Source organism: Lupinus angustifolius, chromosome LG14, assembly GCF_001865875.1.
Source record: "Lupinus angustifolius cultivar Tanjil chromosome LG14, LupAngTanjil_v1.0, whole genome shotgun sequence".
In the NCBI taxonomy this organism is placed as follows: Eukaryota; Viridiplantae; Streptophyta; class Magnoliopsida; order Fabales; family Fabaceae; genus Lupinus; species Lupinus angustifolius.
In genome coordinates, this window is record NC_032022.1 from 9,038,346 (window position 1) to 9,058,090 (window position 19,745).

The window sequence follows — 19,745 nt, forward strand, 5'->3', positions numbered from 1 at the left end:
TGATGTGAATTTCCGAGTTTCGGAAGTACCCGACCTGCATTCTCGCATAAACCTTTTTATTTTATCGAATTCCAACAATATCCGACCTGTGTACTCACTCTAAGTGTTGCATCGTAACCATTATCGGCCTTGACAAAATTAATGTTCATTTCTTTACTGATTACTTACTATGATAATACACAAACCTTAGTAAATGAAAATGCGAACGAAAAATGTTCATTTCTTTATGACGCTAGATGCTAGCACATTCTTAAATGAAATACATTGTCAGACTCAGACGCCGAAATGTTATGATTTTGCTAGACCCAGACGCTAGCACATTCTTAAATGTTATGACTTTGCTAGACCCAGACCCTAGCACATTCTTATATGAAAAAACATTGTCGGACTCAGACGCTTAAATGTTATGATGTTGCTAGACTCAAACGATAGAATGTTCTTTAAAAAAAACATCGATTTCTACCTTCTTTTTTCGAGTTCCGGCAGTACCCAACATGCGTTCTCGCACCTCCCTTTTAATGTTATCGAGTTCCAGCGGTACCCAACCTGCATTCTCACGTTTACCTTTTAGTGTCTCGAATTCTAGCTTTGTCTCACTTTTGAGGTTATATGGTAATCGCTGCTTTCGCCTATTCTAACAAAATTGTCGTTCATTTCTTTACTAATTACTTAGAAGGATAACACTCAAACGTCGGTTTTCTTGCCATCCACTAAGTAATAAGTAAACAGGGGCAGCTATGAACACTCAATTTTGTCCGGCCTCTTTACAATAATATAAAATTTTCAAAACAACAAAAGAATAAAAAAATTTGCATTTTATTATCTCATAGCCAACTTTATCTTTGAATCATAATCAACTTGAATAAAAAAGGAATTACTAGTTGCATACACAAATAAACACAAAGAGCCATTGACTTAGGAGCATAAAAATCTAGTCCCAGCAAGCAAAGGAACTTTTTGATGGACACCCTCTTTCTTTTTTAGCCACAGACCAACTTCAGTCCATAAACCAAACTACAATCCTTAATTCCAATGAAGTTGTCAACATTTCATTAGACGAACATATAATAACAATCACTGGGTCTATAAATAAAGAGGACAAGACACTGTCCTTTAAAGTTCAAATACTTGATAAAAAGGGTATACAAGAAAATTTTCATTCCATTTAAAACTGTACAAGGCATTCCATTTGGAATAGCCATGAAGATGGTTGAAAGAGGTCTGGCACCTAATGTTATCGGTTAAAGTACATTGATTAACGAAGCCATGATGCTCCTAACAGAAACGCATCATCGAAACTCAGTTCTAGATACCATAACTTATGATTATCTTCTTGGTGGCCTGTCCAAATCAGGAAGAAGCGTGTATGAACGAGACGGAGTTGAGGCTATGCATGCCAATTCAACCACCTGATTCCCTCGGTTGTAACTGCAAAAAGAGATTACAATCATAGCATTTATATTAGAATGAAGAGCTTGTAGTGAAATTTCAATCATGACAAGAACTCAAAAAGAAAGAGAAAGAGAAGAAAAACAAACACTTCCGTTCTTCAAAGTGGTTGTTTAGAAAAGGTGGAACAAGTCGTGAGAATTAAACATAAACAGGAAGGAGACAAGAACACACTCAAAATCCTTCTTACAAGATCACTGAATAAGCTCAAGAGTCTACAAGAATTGAAAGGATGAGATCCCTTAGAACTACAAGTCCCAATAGAAAACTCAACCCAATGAAACCACATGGGCATATATAGTAAGGACTGTGTTTAGCTTTCTGATTTCCATCAACAGAGGATGTCAAAAGCTTGCTTTCAGAATCCTGCTGGCTGTCTTGGGAGCTTGCTCCATCATCAATAGGTTCTTTCACCTAGTAAAGGAACTAGTCGACCTTCTCAGTGCATTGCTCCTCATGCAAGAGGTTATTAAAGGACTGATTAATGAGAGAAAGTCATCAGCCAGGAGTCACAAAATAAATCAGTCAGGAATTTCAAGTGGTTACAAATTAAAGCATCAAGGAAGGCACTAAACAGATGTCATTAGGCTGATAAATGGCAGTAAAGAGACAAGAGAAAACATATGCTAATCAACAGCAGGAATATCTAGGAATGGCATATTTAGTTACACATTTCTAATGAAGCAATTAAGCAAACCAGCAAATATCCACTTTCAGTTACGAATCAACATAAAGGGGATATATGAATCAGCAAGGGACAGTCGTGGGTTATCAATAAAATCATAAACAAGCCATAAAGAACAAAAGCAATTCAGAAATCATAGGTCCTTCAGTTACAAATTCCTATCAACAGTCAGGGGCAATCTTAATGCCTCACTAAACCAGGGAAAAACAAAAAGGTGACGACATGAGCAACTCAAAAGGCTTTTCACATCAAAACAGCCAGCTATAAAAGGACCAAAAGGGAATAGAACACACCAGACATTTTGTCAAAAAAAGGCAGATAGATGTACATGTAACACCCACATATATACACACAACCAGTGAAAAACCCAGACACACATACACTTACATAGCCCCAAACAGAGATCACATTAATAACCTATAACCAGACAGTTAGCACACAGAGAACAAACTGAACAGAGCAGAGAAAAAAATAGAGACTACAATACCAAACCAGATTATACATACATAGTGATAGAAAGAGAGGTGAACACACGACCATAAGAAAGTCAGAGGGAAAACGTATGCAGAGAAAAAGCATACTGATATCACACATACACTTACATAGACTCAAACAGAGAACACATCATACATACACATGCATATCCTACAAGTCAGAGAGTAACATATACATAGTAATCAAAGACATCTACACATACAACATACTGATATGACACACATCGCCTAGATAATTCATAAACACACAAGGAAGCAGAAATTTGAGCATTCAAACACCTTTCCCATCTCACATACATCAGAATAGAGGGCAATGGCATACACATCATACAACAACCAGAAGCTATCACGCAGGCACACAACAACCAGAAAAGGATTCGGTAGCAGATAAAGACGATAACATCAAGGTAACATACAAGTAACCTGAATCGGAAGCCACCGCGAAGATAGGGGTTCCACCGTTGAAAACCATCAAGGCCCGCTACCAATGCTCCTTAACCTCCATTCAGAGGTGAGTCGAAACGGGATGGCGCCTTCAAGCTACACCATCACCTATACGTCCTAGCCGTCTTGGCTTCGACCGTTAACAACTCTTGGTTGTCACCGTTGCTGGACGAAGAGATCTCACCACGTTCCTCCACCTTCACGAACCACCGCATCTCACCGCCATTGCATCTCACCTCCTCCTTCACGAACCACCCCAATTAACAACCTCCAATGGCTGTCACCCTCGTTACCGGCGAGCTGTTGTGGCCATTACCACCGCTGGAATTGAAGAGGAGAAGGGAGAAGATTTCTAGGGCTTCTCTATCCCCTTTCCTTTCCCAACCGTGAAATGGTAATGCAACTTCTAACCCCTCTTTTGTTTTTTTTTTTGTTTTTTTTTTGTTTCTAACTTTTATTATTTGTTTATTAATTGTTTTTGTTTTTGTTTTCACCTAACTTTTCTTTTCGACTTTCATTTTTATGTTTAATATATCTATTACTTTTGGACAATTCAGTGGAGTGTTTTCAGTAATTAGCTAAATAATAGGTATATATTTTTACTTTAAATGTGTCTCGTTATTATTAATATCACAATTAAAAATAAAACTAATATTCTTTTAAACATTTAAAATGAAATTTTTATAGTAAAGTTTTGGTTCGAATCATCTCTAACCTCTCTAAAAATGGTAAGAAGGTCTATGACCAATATCATCTCTAAACTATTAATTTCGTATATAGAAAATAATGTCCAAACATAATTTATTAATTAATTCTATAATTATAAAAATAATGCAACGCTATATTGTTAAATAAGTTAAACATGAAATTTTTTATAGTGAGGTTATGGTTCAAGTCGTCTCTAAACTTGTCCGAAAATAAGAAGAAGGTCTACGACCAACACCGTTTCTAAACTATTAGTCTCATTGAATCGAAACAATTATATAACAATTTCAAATTAATCAATTCAATAAATCAATACTTCCAAACCTATCATTATTTTCCAAATCACTAACAATCAACCAAAATAGGTAAACAAATTTCAAACTAGAACTACGTAGTCTTGATTTCCTTATTGCACCTGGGGATACGTAGGAGCAAGATAACCTCTTGTCAGATGCTCATATAAAAATAAGAATATTTTGTTTTACTAATTGAATTTTAAATGAATAATTTTTAAGGGTATAAAAATCTGTGTGATTAGCGAGGGTATCGTTTTAATACGGGCGGACGAGGTGCTAATACATTCCCCGATCCGTAATCGACTCCCGAATTCAGAATATCTATTCAAAGATCATTTTTATCCAAATTGGGCATAAACTAAGAGTTTTCTACGTTCTAACCGCCAAAAAATGTAGTGGCGACTCCAAATCAATCGGAAGAGGTACAAATCGAGTTCACCTCTTCCTTAGTCGCAGGGCCGGTCTTCCAACCGAAAATCAGGTCGCAACACTAATGTCAGTTCTCAAAATTCCCACAATTTACCTGTTTCAAGTCTTAGTACCACGAAAAGAAAGGGGGAGAAGTTTGTCAGAAATGCATCGGCGGAAAATATGAGGGAGAAAGAAAAAGTTGAATGAAAACGCATTCAACTTAGGGCAAGAAAATATGAAGGGAGAAGACCTATATTTATAATATGAATTTTTTCCAAGTTCTTCATCTCTCCAATGTGAGACTTAAGAGTTTTTTTTCAAAACTCTTCTATGTGAGACTTGAGAGTTTTTTAGATTTCACACCCAAAAATTATCTCTTATGGTTTTCAACAAACCATGTTAAAATAGTTGATACTAAACTCAATGTTCATATCATCAAATTTAACCCCAAATAAAAACATTTTTGAACCTCTGTTCTATAAATAAATAATGGAGATTTAATAGAAGTCAAATATGTGTTGCAGTTCCTTATTCAATTGCATTTTCAGCAACTAACCACCATGTCTATGTTTTATAAAAATGAAAGAAATTGATAATATAAACAAAATATAACAGAAATTGAAGATGGATCTTATCGAAAATGTAAGTACTAGACTTGTGTTTTAGAAATTAATGACGTGGAATGTGGAAGGAGAAAGTAACAACAAAGTTTTTCCTTCTGCCATTGAATTCAAGGAAAGAAAGAATAAAAGAGAACTTAATTACCATATGCTTATTCTCTATCTTTTTGTTGCTACTGGGAATTGTTGGAGAGAATAATTATTTTTCTCTCCCACGAGGTGCAGATTATGAAAATGGCAAAGAAGATTTTGTGGCTAAGAGATATTGTACTAGGGTTTCAAGAAAAATTCAAAATATGAAACCAAAAGATTATATATATATATATAGGATAAAGTGATGATGTATAGTTAAGGATAAAATGATTAAAGGATAGAAATGATAATGGTGATCATATGATCTTAAACATGTTATGATAAATATTATGATAACCATAATCAATTTAATCAAAAATCATAAGAAAGATAATGTGATGATAAATAATATAAGCGATATTACTTAATAATTATTATCAAAAAGATAAATACTCTAAATATATTTAATGAAGTTTATCATGTAGGTACTTCTAAGATTATAAATAATTCAATATAACGATAAAATAATATTTATAATATAAATTACATAGAAACTCATTACCAGATGATATATATTTACTTTGACGTGAGATAATTAATAAAATAATTTGTTTTTCGAATAGAACAAAAATTATAAACAGTTAAGATAAACATTAAAAAATTATAACTAATCTAAAAAATCATGTATGCGTCATTTTTCGTACTTTTTCAAAATTTTGTATATCATTTTGTAATGCATATTTTTTATTTGTAGATTTTTTGAACAATACGTTTGGATCACTTATTAACATTCTGTAAATTATGGGTCACATAAAAAAATCCAAAGTATTACATTGCTCTTTTTGTTCAATAAAACACACATTAAGAGTATGAAAAAGGCCCTTAAATTTTTTTATTCATAATGAGATGGATGGAGTAAATTTTGGTCTAATTATGGAAAAACATCTATTATTATTTCTTCTTCTTTCTTTTGGACTGTGCCTTATGAATAAAGTTCTAAAAGTTTAAATTTTATTTTTGGAGTGTTATAATGAAATTGAGATATATGATGACACATAAATGAAATTGAATGAAATTATATATCTCTAATTATCTGCATATCATTTAGACATATTGCATTTATACGGTAATAAGGGCACAATAGAAATATAAAATTTTTATTAATTCATTTACCTAAATACCACTTAGACATGTTTTGTTTTTATATAGTAGTATAAATTTGACCACCTTATATTTCAGAACAAGTGGGATGAATTGATTGGCTCATTTTGTGATTTGTTTTTCCTTTTAAATATGTCAATTCTCTTTGTTTACATTGCATTTCCTACCTTTGATTTCCTTTTTAAGTAGAAAATCATTTGTTGAATACTTATTCTAAAACATTAATTTCTAGTATATTATTTGGTTTTTTAATAAAATCTTTGTGTTAGTTGAGTTCAAAGTAGAGCAAGGCTTGAGGATCTATGGTAATGGGTGACATAGAGAACACAATAAATGTTAGAGTAAATTATACTTATAACTCTCAAAATTTTAGTGAAATTATATAAATTATTTATTACTTTTTTACCTACACAAACTCTCCTAATTTATGTACATAATTACATCGACTACTCTTATAGAATGGATAAGTGTAATATTTTAAGTAAAATTGACGTAAAATGTAATTAAGTTAAATAAAATATGGTGTATTATGAAGACATATTCAAATAGAATAAGAACAAATGTTTATTCATTGTTTTTTGTATATACTGCATCGATGTAATATGGTGCATTATGAAGACTTTTTTTTCTCACTCCGAAGGTTTATGATATGAGTGTAATATCTATACATTATTAGTATAAAAATTTATACACAGTCGCTACATCATCCATAATTTATTTTGATTACTTTTTTGAAAATTCAATAATGATTAAATATGAATGATAATTGATATATTATTTGTGAGTAAAACTCATACACTGTCAATATATACATATTTTTATGTTATAATATTAGGATCAACCCCAATTCTAGGCTCAGCTAAGTCAGAATATCCAAACTTTATAATATTCAAATTACACATTATTTATCAATAAGCAGTAAATTTCTTTTAGCATATTCAAATTATTACATAGTACCAAAAAAAAATTACATAGCATTTATGAATAATTAAAAAAGTTCTTATATGGACAATGCATATTCAAACTCACTTACATTAGTAAGGGTTCTCTCTACCCAATACTCACCTGAGCTTTCCAACTTTCTTGGAACGCTGATTTCATCAAAATGAATCTGGAACAATATGTGCCATGGATTTTTTTGGGAGATTCAGACCCAACTGTCTCAAAACAACAATACAAAACAGCTCCATTAAGGAAATCTTGTGTTCAAGCATTGAGGAACTCGTGTGATATTGCAGTGTCACAACTGCCATAACCTTTCATAAAATGAGATGAAATAGCCATCAAATTTCCAGAAGAGGAATATCAAGCAGGTCTGCAACGCTATAAGAACCACCTTTATGGCAGAATCATCTTCACTAAAGGGGAAACTCCACTCAAGTTTGTGGAACTCAGAGACAAACTAAATGCTCTTTGGAGTATGATAGGAAAATGGAACATGGTTTCACTAGGAAAAGGATTTTATGAGTTCTCCTTCGCTTCAGTGGATGACATGAGAAGTGTATGTTCAATTGGATCTTGGAATATCAAACCAGGTTTCCTCAGGCACTTCCTTTGGACCCCTGATTTCAATCTAAACTTGCAAAAACTCTCACACTCTTAGTGTTGGGTTAAAATATTGCGTTTACCCCAAGAATATTGGAGCCCAAAGATTATCTTTTCTATTGCATGTGGTATCAGCACTCCTATTGCAATAGATGAGGCCACAAATAATAGGTCATTTGGGCATTTTGCTAAAGTCCTAGTAGACATTAACTTGAAAGCCAAGCTACCGGAGAAAATCTTGGTGGAGAGGGAGGGTTTTGCCATCTTTGTGAATCTGGAATATGAAAATCTTCCAGAGTTTTGCAATGGTTGTCAATGCATTGGTCACACCAGAGCCAACTGTAGGAGACTAAACAAAAAAGAGGTGGTTGAGGAAGGTCCAAAGACTATGCACAAGAGATGGCCATATGTTGAGAAAGAACCTCCTGTGGGAAAAATAAATGACCTAATCATTAACTTAGAAATAGACAACACATATCTAAATATAGAAAACATGGAAAGGGTTATGTTATCCCCATGTTTGGACACATCTGTTCCTAACACTTTTGAGGAGGTCAAGAATGACCAGAATATGGTGAACAATCCTATAGAGGATAATTTAATGAACTCTGCAACTGTGGAGTATTTAGATGTTAACTCATCTAGAGTGGATAACATCATTGTACAACCTGAAGTTGAGGTGGAAAATCAAGTTGTGGCTAGGGATATGAGAATTATTAGGAGATTATGGGATGATGATGATGAGGTAGAGGAGCACCGGGAGGAGAATGATTCCTTCACCTCAGTCCTCTCTAAATCTCATAAGAAGAAGTTGAGAAAGAAAAATCAATCAGAGAGAACACATTTTACTCGTAGGGGTGGTTACTTGAACTCTACCCAATGAAGGTCATCTATTGGAATTGTAGAGGGCTTGGAAACCTCAAAATTAGGTAGGTTTTAAACAATTTTTGCTCTCTTTATAAGCCAGATTTGATATTCACTGCTGAGCCTAAGATTGATGTGGAGGTTGTGAATAAAAGGTTTTTGGGATAAGTTGAACCTCAAGCTTTTTGCTGTCGATGTAAGGGACAATTTGCAGCCCAATTTTTCGGGTTTATGTAAGGCTAAATTAAACCCTACTATTTTGGATTCCTCTGATCCATCCATATCTATTTCTCTACTTCTTGAGAATCAAGTAATAAATCTCTATGCAGTTTATGCTATCACTAATCACTTACAAAGAATGTCTCTTTGGTATGAAACAATAGCAACCATAAGAGCTAATGAGGGTCCTTGGTGTTACATTGGGGACTTCAATGTGGTTGTAGGGGCTCATAAATGCAGGGGGAAAGGCTTCCTAATAGGGTCCCCTCTGATGATTTCCTTAATTTTCTGAGGATGCTAGTCTCATTCATCTGTGGTCCAACAAGAGAAGAGGTCTAGCTCTTACTGAAAAAAGACTGGACAAAAGTTTATGCAATGAGGATTGGATCTCTACTTGTCAGCCGGTTAGTTGTTGTAATCTTCCCAAAGTAGCCTTAGACCATTATCCTTTGCTCTTATGTTCTTCTAATACTTATGTCACTAGAATATCCTCTTTCAAGTTTCATAAAATATGGTTGAGCCATACTAATTGTAGAAGACTGGTGTCTGAATCTTGGAGGAATAAAATTGCTGGTTGCCTCATGTTCATCTTGGCTCAAAAGTTAAAAAGGCTAAAAAATGAGCTTAAGTCTTGGAATCTTAATGTGTTTGGTAACATACATCTTAGAGTTCAAGAGGAAATGGATGAGATGGACTTAATCCAAAACAACATAAATGATTTTGGGCTAATCAGGACTTGTTGGATGATGAAAGTCTTTCTCAATCAAACCTTCTGAAAGCTTTAATGATGGAAGATGAGTTTTGGATGGAGAAGTCTAGACTCAACTGGCTGATAAATGGTGATAGAAACACTGCTTTCTTCCACAAAGTTACTAAAATCAGACAGGTTTCCAAGTCTATGTCTATTTTGAAGAATGGTGACACAATTCTAACTAATCAAGAGGACATTGCAAGTCACGCTCTTGGTTACTTCACTGATCTCTTTGCTTATAAGAATAACACCATCTCCAATCAATTGATTCAAGAGGACATTCCTAATTTGGTAAAGGAGGAAGAGAACCTTTTGCTTGTCAGAATCCCTTCGGATGAGGAAGTGAAGGCTGATGTGTTTTCTATGAATGGTGAAGGGGGACCTAGGCCTGATGGCTTTGGTGGTTGTTTCTACTAATCTTTCTGGGATATAGTGTGCAGAGATGTTTGTAATTCTGTAGCTCAATTCTTCAATCAGAGTTGGCTGCTTCCAAATCTAAACTCAAACAATGTGATTTTGATCCCCAAATTTCCAAATGCTGATAGAATAGAGGACTATAGACCTATTGCTTTAGCTAACTTTCAATTCAAAATAATATCCAAATTTCTTGCTGACAGACTAGCTGATATTGCTTCCAGAATTGTGTCTCCTCAGTAGAGAGGATTCATAAGAGAAAGACACATCAAGGATTGTATATGCACTGCCTCAGAAGCCATTAACTTGTTGGATCATAAAGTTTTTGGGGGAAACTTGGCCATTAAGCTTGATGTTAGAAAAGCTTTTGACACATTGGATTGGAATTTTCTGCTCCAAACTCTCAAGGCTTTTGGTTTCGATGATAGATTCATAAGGCTGATAAAAACAATCCTGCACTCTACTAAGCTCTCAATAAATGTGAATGGTCAAAATATTGGATTCTTCAATTGTGTGAGGGGTGTGAGACAAGGTGATCTTTTATCTCCTTTACTGTTTTGTATTGCAGAAGATGTTCTTAGTAGAGGAATTTCAAAGTTGGTGGAGAATGGCAAGCTTTACCCTATCCCTGGTCCTAATGGTTTACTCACCCCTAGTCATGTGCTCTATGCATATGGCATTCTAATTTTTTGCAGGGGTATTAAGAAGGATCTCTTGGCTATTAAGAAGTTTATCTATGATTATGCAATGGCCTCTGGTCAGCACAATAACACCGACAAGTGCAAGTTCTATTCTTCTCATGCCTCAGCTAGGAAAATCTCTAACCTTACTTCTTCGTTGGGTTTCAATGCTGATAGCATTCACTTCAACTACCTGGGTGTCCCTCTGTTTATTGGCAAACCAAGAAGAATTTATTTGTAGCCTATTGCAGACAAAATCCTCAGTAAGCTAGCCAATTGGAAAGGTCACTCTCTATCAATTATGGGAAGAGCGCAGTTGGTAAAATCAATTATTCATAGTTTGCTTTTGTATAGCTTTCATATATACGTTTGGCCTGCCCAATTACTTAAGCATTTAGACACTTGTATAAGAAATTTCATCTGGTCTGGGGACATCAATCAAAGAAAGATGGTTATTATGTCTTGGTCTCAAATGTGTTCTCCTTTAAAAAGTGGGGGCCTTGGTCTCAGATCGATAAAGAAGTTAAACCAAGCTGTTATTCTGAAGCTAGCTTGTGAAATGTTGAGCTCTAACAAAGGGTGCGCAATTTTTTATAGGAGCAGATTTGGCAGGCCCTCAGTTCATAATTCGAGGTATTTTAAATCTTCTATATGGCCTGGTATTAGAAACAATTGGCACCATGTGGTTAACAACTCAACATGGATCATTGACAAAGGCACTAACACAAACTTCTGGAAAGATAATTGGCTAGGTGACCCAATGGTTAATGTCCTGAACATACCAGAGGAGATTCACCCTACTTTGTTGGGTTCTGTTTCTGACTTCATCCATCAAACCAAATGGTTTATCCCTTCTCTTTTGGTGGATAGACAACCTGAGATGGTTCTTAAAGTCTCAAAAATCCACCCCTCTGAGTGTACAGACAAAATTTGTTGGTAGAACTCTAATGATGGTTTGCTTTCTCTCAAGGATGCTTATAACTTCTCAACAAATGTTAATTGCTCATTGGCATGGTGCTGCAACATTTGGGTTAAGTCTATTCCTCCATCTAAAGCTTTCACTACTTGGAGATTGGTTAATAATAAAATGCATACGGATGAAAATCTTCAAAGAAGGGGCACTAACTTAGCTTCTAGATGCTGCTTTTGTTTGAAATCAATTGAAACATCTAGCCACATCTTCTTGTCTTGTTCTTTGGCAGTGTACCTTTGGAGTTTGTTCAGTCAGACTTTCTCTGTTACCTTGGATATTTCTTCTATTGCTTTTATTCATTTGGTTTGTAATAGGAAGTGGAGCCCTCAAATTAAAAATCTTTTGGCTGCTAGCATAATGCACATTGTGAGCACAATTTGATATTGCAGGAATCAAATTATGTTTGAAAACAAGAGACTCTCTATGGCTCAAGCTTTAGCTAAGGCTAAGGGAGATATATCTACTTCTGGAAATTGCTCAAAGGCTCAATCCAAGCCTACTATCCAGGAGCTCAGTATAATCAGGGCTCTTAATGTTGTTGTTAACTACCAAATGGCTCCAACAATAACCGAAGTAATATGGTATCCTCCAACCAGAGGAAGATTAAAGATAAACACTGATGGGGCAGCCCATGGTGCTCCTAACCCTGTAGGGGGAGGTGCTATTTTTAGAGATCACAAGGGGGAGTGTTTGGCTTGCTTTGCTGATTTCTTTGACAACAAAGATGCTCTCTTTGTTGAGCTGCAGGCTACAATTTTAGCCATTGAATTTGCGCATAAAAGAGGTTGGCAATCAATTTGGCTAGAAAGTGACTCGACTATGGTAGTGGAAATATTTGAGGGAAAGGCCAATTCTCCTTGGCAACTCTTAAGCAAGTGGATACATTACTCTAAACTCATGTCCTCAATGAACTTCATAGTGTCTCACATATTCAGGGAGGGTAATGCTTATGTGGACAAGTTGGCAAATTATGGAATTCAATCTCAAACTCTTACTATTTAGAATGATGTTCCGAATTTCTTTTACACCGACCACTCTAGAAATAGGCATTCTCTGCCTTCTTATAGATTCTCATCTATGTAATACTCCTTCATCTTGTACAATATTTTTTATCTGATATATGGTTTGGTGTAGTTGCAACATTTTTTAAAAAAAAAAATCACTCACTCCTGTAATATAAACCGAGTCTTTGCTAATTTCATTTACCTTCGTTTGTCAGTCTCCTATTTTCAATTACCTAACCTGATTTATATATGTTTCTCACTTTCTTGGGTTTTTTAAGGAACAAATTCTGATTATAATTTAATATACATCTTTAATAATTTCGTTTCTAGAAGATGAGAAAACTTCAAATCTCATTTTTTTCCTTTGAAAAAATATTTTCTTTCTTCTAGGCTAATTCAATTCTTTAAAAGGTACTTCAACTTCATTGTTCTACTTTATATTCCTGAGTTGACCAAATATTTTCATTTTTTTGGTAAAATTGCAATTAACTCTTAGAATTTTAATTTTTATAATTACTTACACACTTAGAAATGAATTAGTTACTTGCTACCAACGAATAAATGCTTTAGTTATATCATTTTTTTTACTTATACACAAATGATTAAAACAATTAGAATAAGAAATGGAGAATAAGCCATTCAGCCCCCAATCACTTTTTATTAGTAATAAATAGTCCCATATACTTTTCTTTCCCATCTTCATGTATAGAATAAAAATATTAAAACGTTAAGGGACCAAAAAAGTTGATATGTGGATCAATCCGTGTAAGGGAATTTTACATTCGGAATTTACAATTATAATCTAAATTTTGTTATTTGCAAAATTCTGACCAATTTATCCAATCATCTCTAACCAACATTTTTGCAAAGGTCAAGCTGGTTAGACGTATGTATAACTTAATTTAAAAACATAATCAAAATGATACAGTTTGTTTCCCCGGTAGTTGACCTCTCATTAATCCTCACATGGTGATGGAAAAGTATATATATTAAAACTTTATTTTTCAACATAATACTAATATTGTTTGATACAACAACCAACTCAATCATATACATATTTTTTTATATTTTTTATTATTTCTTATAGTTTTTTTTTATATACACATTTAGAAAATTCCCCATTTTTGTACGTTCCCCTAAGAAATAGTCAAGTATTGGCTTATAGCAAAATCATTAGTGGTATATAATATATTACAATGACAAAAGGAATGTTAATGTTTGTAATTAAAGAATGTTATTAATATTATATTGACGAAGGTACTGATATGATTGATATATCTGGTTAAATGTTTGCTCCTAATTGAACTGAACACTCATATATATATATATATATATATAAATAAATAAATAAAAGCTACTCAACTGATAATAATTCTCGTATAAAAATTGTGAGAATAATAAATTTGAGTCTTACAAATAATCATGGATGGTTATGATTAAAAATTAGTTATTGTTAATCATATATATGTATCTTTTAATCTTAACCATTCAATCAAGATCTAGTGGTCCATACTAAATATTTTCATTTCTCATACTAGCGCATTTTTCTCATGAGTAATTCCTTATATATATACATATCATTAATGTTAAAAACTTAATAAATAAGAGAATATATGCTTTTATTTATTATGTGTCACTTGGTGATAAACCATGTTTTAGATATATAAACAAATGTAGCAGTTGTTTCATCTTCCATACTAACATTTTTTTTTAAATATTTAGTCATTTTGATTAAATAATTAATTTTAAATAAAAATCAATCGGATACAATTCAATTGAAAATTAGTCAATATGACAGATGTGATTGCATGGCTATATAAATATATGACCAATATAATTATTATATCATATTGATATAATGATTGATTCACCGAATGAACAGTACGGTTCATTTTTTATCATTGTGATTATAAATGTATAATTATTTATATTCTTTTAGGGAGACAAAACCTTAAAAAAGAGAAATAAATTAAATAGGAAATCATGGACACATATTTTAAGAATTGAAAGGAAACCCAATTTATATTTAACCAAGTTTACTTATATCAAATGAGTTATTAAGTGTGTGTTAAATCTTAATTTTGGAATAAATATTAAAAGTAATAAACGTCAAGAAAATAAGTTTAAGTATACCTATATTTAAAACACAATCATCTATCAAATTAATAAATTAATGATATATTTTCTTATTAAATTCTCTTACCTATAAAAATATATGTTCTTTTTATGGCGTAAACTGATTTAATTCGAATATATATAAATTTTCAATTAATAATTAAAAACTCAAGTTAAATATCATAATTGTGCAGTACAAGAAACTTTTGTGAAGTACTGAAGTGTTCCCACATTGTCTTTTTCCGGTGACACAGTGATTGGTAGGTATGCATTCAAAAGCTGTCTCCTTTCAATGGGTTTGCCTAATAGCTTGACCAGTTACCACTGTTGAATACGTGTTGTGCATATCTCTAACTTACTGTAATTTTACCAAACATAGTTATTGTCTAACAACTCAATACTGACCTACCAATCGTATAGTACGCTAGGAAATAGGAATATTCAAGATTACCCAATGAGAACTGGTTATGCATTTAATTAATATGTCAACCAATAGTGATCTTAAGTCCCTTAAATCATTCTTTATATAGTCCCACTAAATTTTAGATAAAACAAAAGTTAAATTATTCAATTATTGAAAGAAACATTTGTTAGAAAGAATAATTATACGAGTGTAATATTTATGATAATGTAAAGATTTATATACAGTGTCAATACATCATCCACCATTCATTTGGATTACTTTTTTAAAAAGTTAAAAATAATAGAAAATTAATGATAAATAATATAGAGATAATGTAAAAACTTTTACACTGCTTTAGTACATCATCTTTTTCTTTAATTATACATCATAAAACAAATTAAATTCTTAATATAACATCCGTTCTACCCAAAAAAAAAATCAATCTTAAAAAAAGGCAATTAATCCAGCGCTGACCATCAGATTGTTACAACTTACATATACACAATTACCATACACGTTAGGTACAACCAAATTAATATTTGATCTGCAATAACTTTTTACGTCAAAGTTGGACATTTTTCCTAAGAAAACAACACAAAAATATCAAAGTCGTCAATTCTATCCTATTATTATAAAATAAGCACATTTTACTTGATTTTGTCATTCAAAATTAATTTTATATATGCTTAATGTAAAATATGTATAGACGTGTAAGTCGTTCTTTTGTTATCAACTTTTGGTTATTGTATTAGACATTATATGTTTATGGAAACTATTTTCTGGGTTTAGATACATCATTAATAATATAAGAAAAGGAGTTATTGAAAATAATGTCAGTTTGAATGCTGTAATGGTATGTTTTTCACTTATTTTCTAAACTTCCAACCTTCCATTTCTAAATCTCTTAGGATTAGTTGACATATAGGAATGACAATGGAACATATTGGGATTGGATTTGTGTTTTCCCAAACACAAACTTGAAATCCAAAACCCGAACCTAAATCGGAATTAAATGGGGTTGAAAACAAAGTTATTATCCTCAAACTCGTTGAGTTTCGGGTAACCCGAATCCGATGAGAATCCAGCTGAAATATATATTTATATAATTATGTCAAAATATATATATATATATATATATATAGTGACGTATTTACTACCCGGGAGCAGGTTGTGCAACAAGAATTTAAAAAATAAATATAATTATATATAGAAAGATAAAAATATTAATATCAAAATTATAAAATTTAAATATAGTTAATCAAATAAATTACACACTACATATAAATTATAGCTAAGAAATCTCTTTCTATGATTATTGTGGCAACAACTAAAATCATTGCAAACAAAGTAGAATATAATAGAAACAAAGTAGAATAAAAATAATTAAATTACAAAGATTGAAAGAGGGAATAGAAAGCAAACAAATAATAAAGTGAATGAAACAACTTAGAAGGTAATGAATAAAAACGTTAAAATGAAAAAAATATTAAACATATAACGAAAACAACAAAACAAAAGTAATAAAATAAATAAAAAATTAAAGAGTTTTATTCAAATGTAATGAATAGAAACAATGAAATGGAAACAATATTCAGATAATCGAAAAATGAAAAAGATAATAGTAACAATGAAATGAAAAATAGTATATATAAAAACCAATTAGTTAGTTAGAAGTGAAACAATGTTTGAAGACAATAGAACAATGTTTAAAAGTAAAGATTGATCTCTGTATAAAATAGAAACTCCTACATTTATATGTTATTTAAAGTTTCAACTTTTAATTTGAATAAATATTTCTTTTTCTAGGTAGTTTTTCCTACATAGGTGATATATTTTTTTAAATTCATATGATTAATAATTTATAAATTATAATATATATATATTTATATTTATGTATAATTTAATAATTTTAAATATATTACTCGGGTTTGAGTGAGTTCAGAGTAAGATATTAACTATATCAAACCCGAACTCAAATCATTCATTTTGGGGTTCTCCTGTTAAATTTGGATTAGGTTTAGACATGTACCCACAAGTTCAATTTTTATTATCATCCTTACTAATATCAAGTTGAGTGTAGAAGATCATACGAGGGGATAAAACTATTTTAGTTTTGTATTTCTCATTTACAAAACTCATTGTTAGACATTATTTTATACCTAACAAAGTCTTACTCTAGTAATTTAAAATATAATTAAATATCATATAGACCAAAATTTAAAATATTCTATTTCCTAATGCGACAATTATTAACAATTATAAAGACATTGTTTTATACGAAGCAACTGGCTCTTGGTCACTCAAGGGATGTTTCATGTTAGTATTCCATTGTTCTTACATTCAACTTGAAGAACAATCTGATAAAATATTAACGCAATAAAACAAAAAAATCATGTTAACTAACAAGAGCAGTCACAACATAACATATAAAGGCCATAAGACCCACCCAATTAACTCTAAATTCTAAAAACTCATGGGTTGGTAAAATCTACACATATCATTATTGGTAGCAATTGTAGCAGTAACTGTAGTTGTAGCACTTCCCATGGCTTTGCAGCTACATGCTTTGTTATTGCTTTGAAACCCTAGACCGTAACAAAGACACACGCCTTGTTGAGTAGTATTAACTTTGTTCCCATTGTACAACTGGTACAAAATTTGTGGTTCTTGTTTCAACTTCTTGTTCTTGTTTTCTTGGTTAATCGTAGAAGAAGAAACTTTCGGTTGATTAGTAGAAAGACCAATAGAAAGGTCCAAGTTGAGTTGATTATGAGGGTTAAAGGCTAGTTCCTCTATGGTAACGCCACTGCTGCAATTTGAATCTTCAGTACCATTAACGAACTGAAAATTGTTGTTGCTAGTGTCATGTTTGATGTTGCTAATGCTATCATTGTTCCTTTTCTTGTTGCTTATAGTGGCCACGGTATTAGAAGGTGGAACTGTGGTGGCAGTGGGAGTGGTGGTGGCGGCGGCAGAGGCATTGAGTGGTTGGTGGTTTTGGGGGTCAATTCCACCACTATAGAGTTTTCTCTTAATGTGAGTGTTCCAATAATTCTTGATTTCATTATCTGTTCTTCCAGATAACCTTGCAGCTATTAGAGACCATCTAAGAAAAAAATCATAAATCATATTTCACATTAGAAAAATGAAGAAATTGAAAGAAGAAGAAGGAAATGAAGAAGAAGAATAACACTAGTTGTATGTTGAGGTTACTTAATGAAATTTTATAAGTTGGAGACAACAACAATCATATAGATTAAATCATTTCTCTCTCACTATTAATTATATGATGTACATTTAAGACATGGTAAACAAAATAATTATTACAAAGATGATGATGAAGAGGGATTGTGTCCATACTTGTTTCCAAGTAAGCTATGGAGGTTAATGATAATCTCATCTTCTTCTTCACTGAAGTTTCCTCTCTTGAGATCAGGTCTCAGGTAATTTATCCATCTGAGTCTGCAACTCTTACCACATCTAAGCAAGCCTGTATGTGTAAGCCCATTTATTTAATTAATAAAACACTAATATAACAAATGAGGTGCTACGTTTCAATAGGAAGATGTTACATTTAATTTATATGTTGTAGCTAGGTAGAAGTATACAAAGGGCTACTCCATATAGGAGGCTTCCTCTCAATGGGTATGAGAATGATAGATGTATCAATACAACTTTATCCCATAAATAGAGAAATTGTTTTCAGAATTTGAACTTATAATATCATAGTTACTATTGTTGCGCCATGTCCATCCTCTTATTACTAGGTTGAAAGATAGGATGGAAATTAATAACTTACCAGCAGCTTTGGGAAGAGATCTCCAACAGCCTTCACCATGAATCTTGATGTGGTTAATGAGGCGTTCATCTTCTTCTTTGGTCCAAGCTCCTTTGTTTGTGTGCTCTTTCTCACAACAAGGAGATCTACCCATGCTTTTGTTTGACAGAGAGAGGGAAATGAGAGAAAAAGGGAGTGAGATTTTTGTGTGATATATGATGAGAGAATAGGAATGGAACGTGGGAAAGTAGTTGAGGGAGAAAAGAGAGAAGGTAGAAGGGAATATAAATGGGAGGTTGTGGAGAGAAGGAAAAAGGTGCAATTGACTAGGGGACCTTCTTTCTTTCACAACACAAGTAATGGAAGATAGAGCATTTGACCAAGTTGGTAAGAAAGAGTGGTTACAATTAAGTTAGTGATGGATTTGGTAGGTAGCTCTACTTTTCATATTGATATATACTCTTATCAATATATAGAGATTATTTGTCATGTCTTATTTCTTATCTCGAAGCAATTATATATTATTATATAACTAAAAGAAAATTTTAAAAAATAAAAAGTAATTAACATTTTGATTAACTTAGAATAAGGAATGAAATATTATTTTGGATGAGTGGATAAATAATTTACCAAAAAAATCAATAGATAAATAAATATGTGTA

General features: G+C 32.3%; 1 protein-coding gene and 1 long non-coding RNA gene across 2 annotated transcripts; both read right to left on the reverse strand.

Annotated features, from left to right (window-relative positions):
- On the reverse strand, positions 1,063 to 3,487 carry LOC109326292. Its single transcript, XR_002105230.1, has 3 exons — positions 3,052 to 3,487; positions 1,539 to 1,926; positions 1,063 to 1,428 (listed from the first exon to the last, which is right to left on the reverse strand). It is a non-coding gene; the product is annotated as an uncharacterized LOC109326292 (long non-coding RNA).
- Positions 17,701 to 19,479, reverse strand: LOC109326247 (transcription repressor MYB6-like). The gene is made up of 3 exons (XM_019558953.1): positions 19,105 to 19,479; positions 18,666 to 18,795; positions 17,701 to 18,411 (listed from the first exon to the last, which is right to left on the reverse strand). Exons 1-3 carry the CDS (start codon positions 19,235 to 19,237, stop codon positions 17,769 to 17,771), a joined length of 906 nt encoding a protein of 301 aa, XP_019414498.1. The 5' UTR covers positions 19,238 to 19,479; the 3' UTR covers positions 17,701 to 17,768.

Coding starts and splice junctions, on each gene's coding strand:
- LOC109326247 (XM_019558953.1), bottom strand. CDS start 19,237: ATGGGTAGATCTCCTTGTTGTGAGAAAGAGCACACAAACAAAGGAGCT. Junction 18,796..19,104: donor ATCTCTTCCCAAAGCTGCTG/GTAAGTTATTAA, acceptor TTACACATACAG/GCTTGCTTAGATGTGGTAAG. Junction 18,412..18,665: donor CATAGCTTACTTGGAAACAA/GTATGGACACAA, acceptor TTTTTTTCTTAG/ATGGTCTCTAATAGCTGCAA.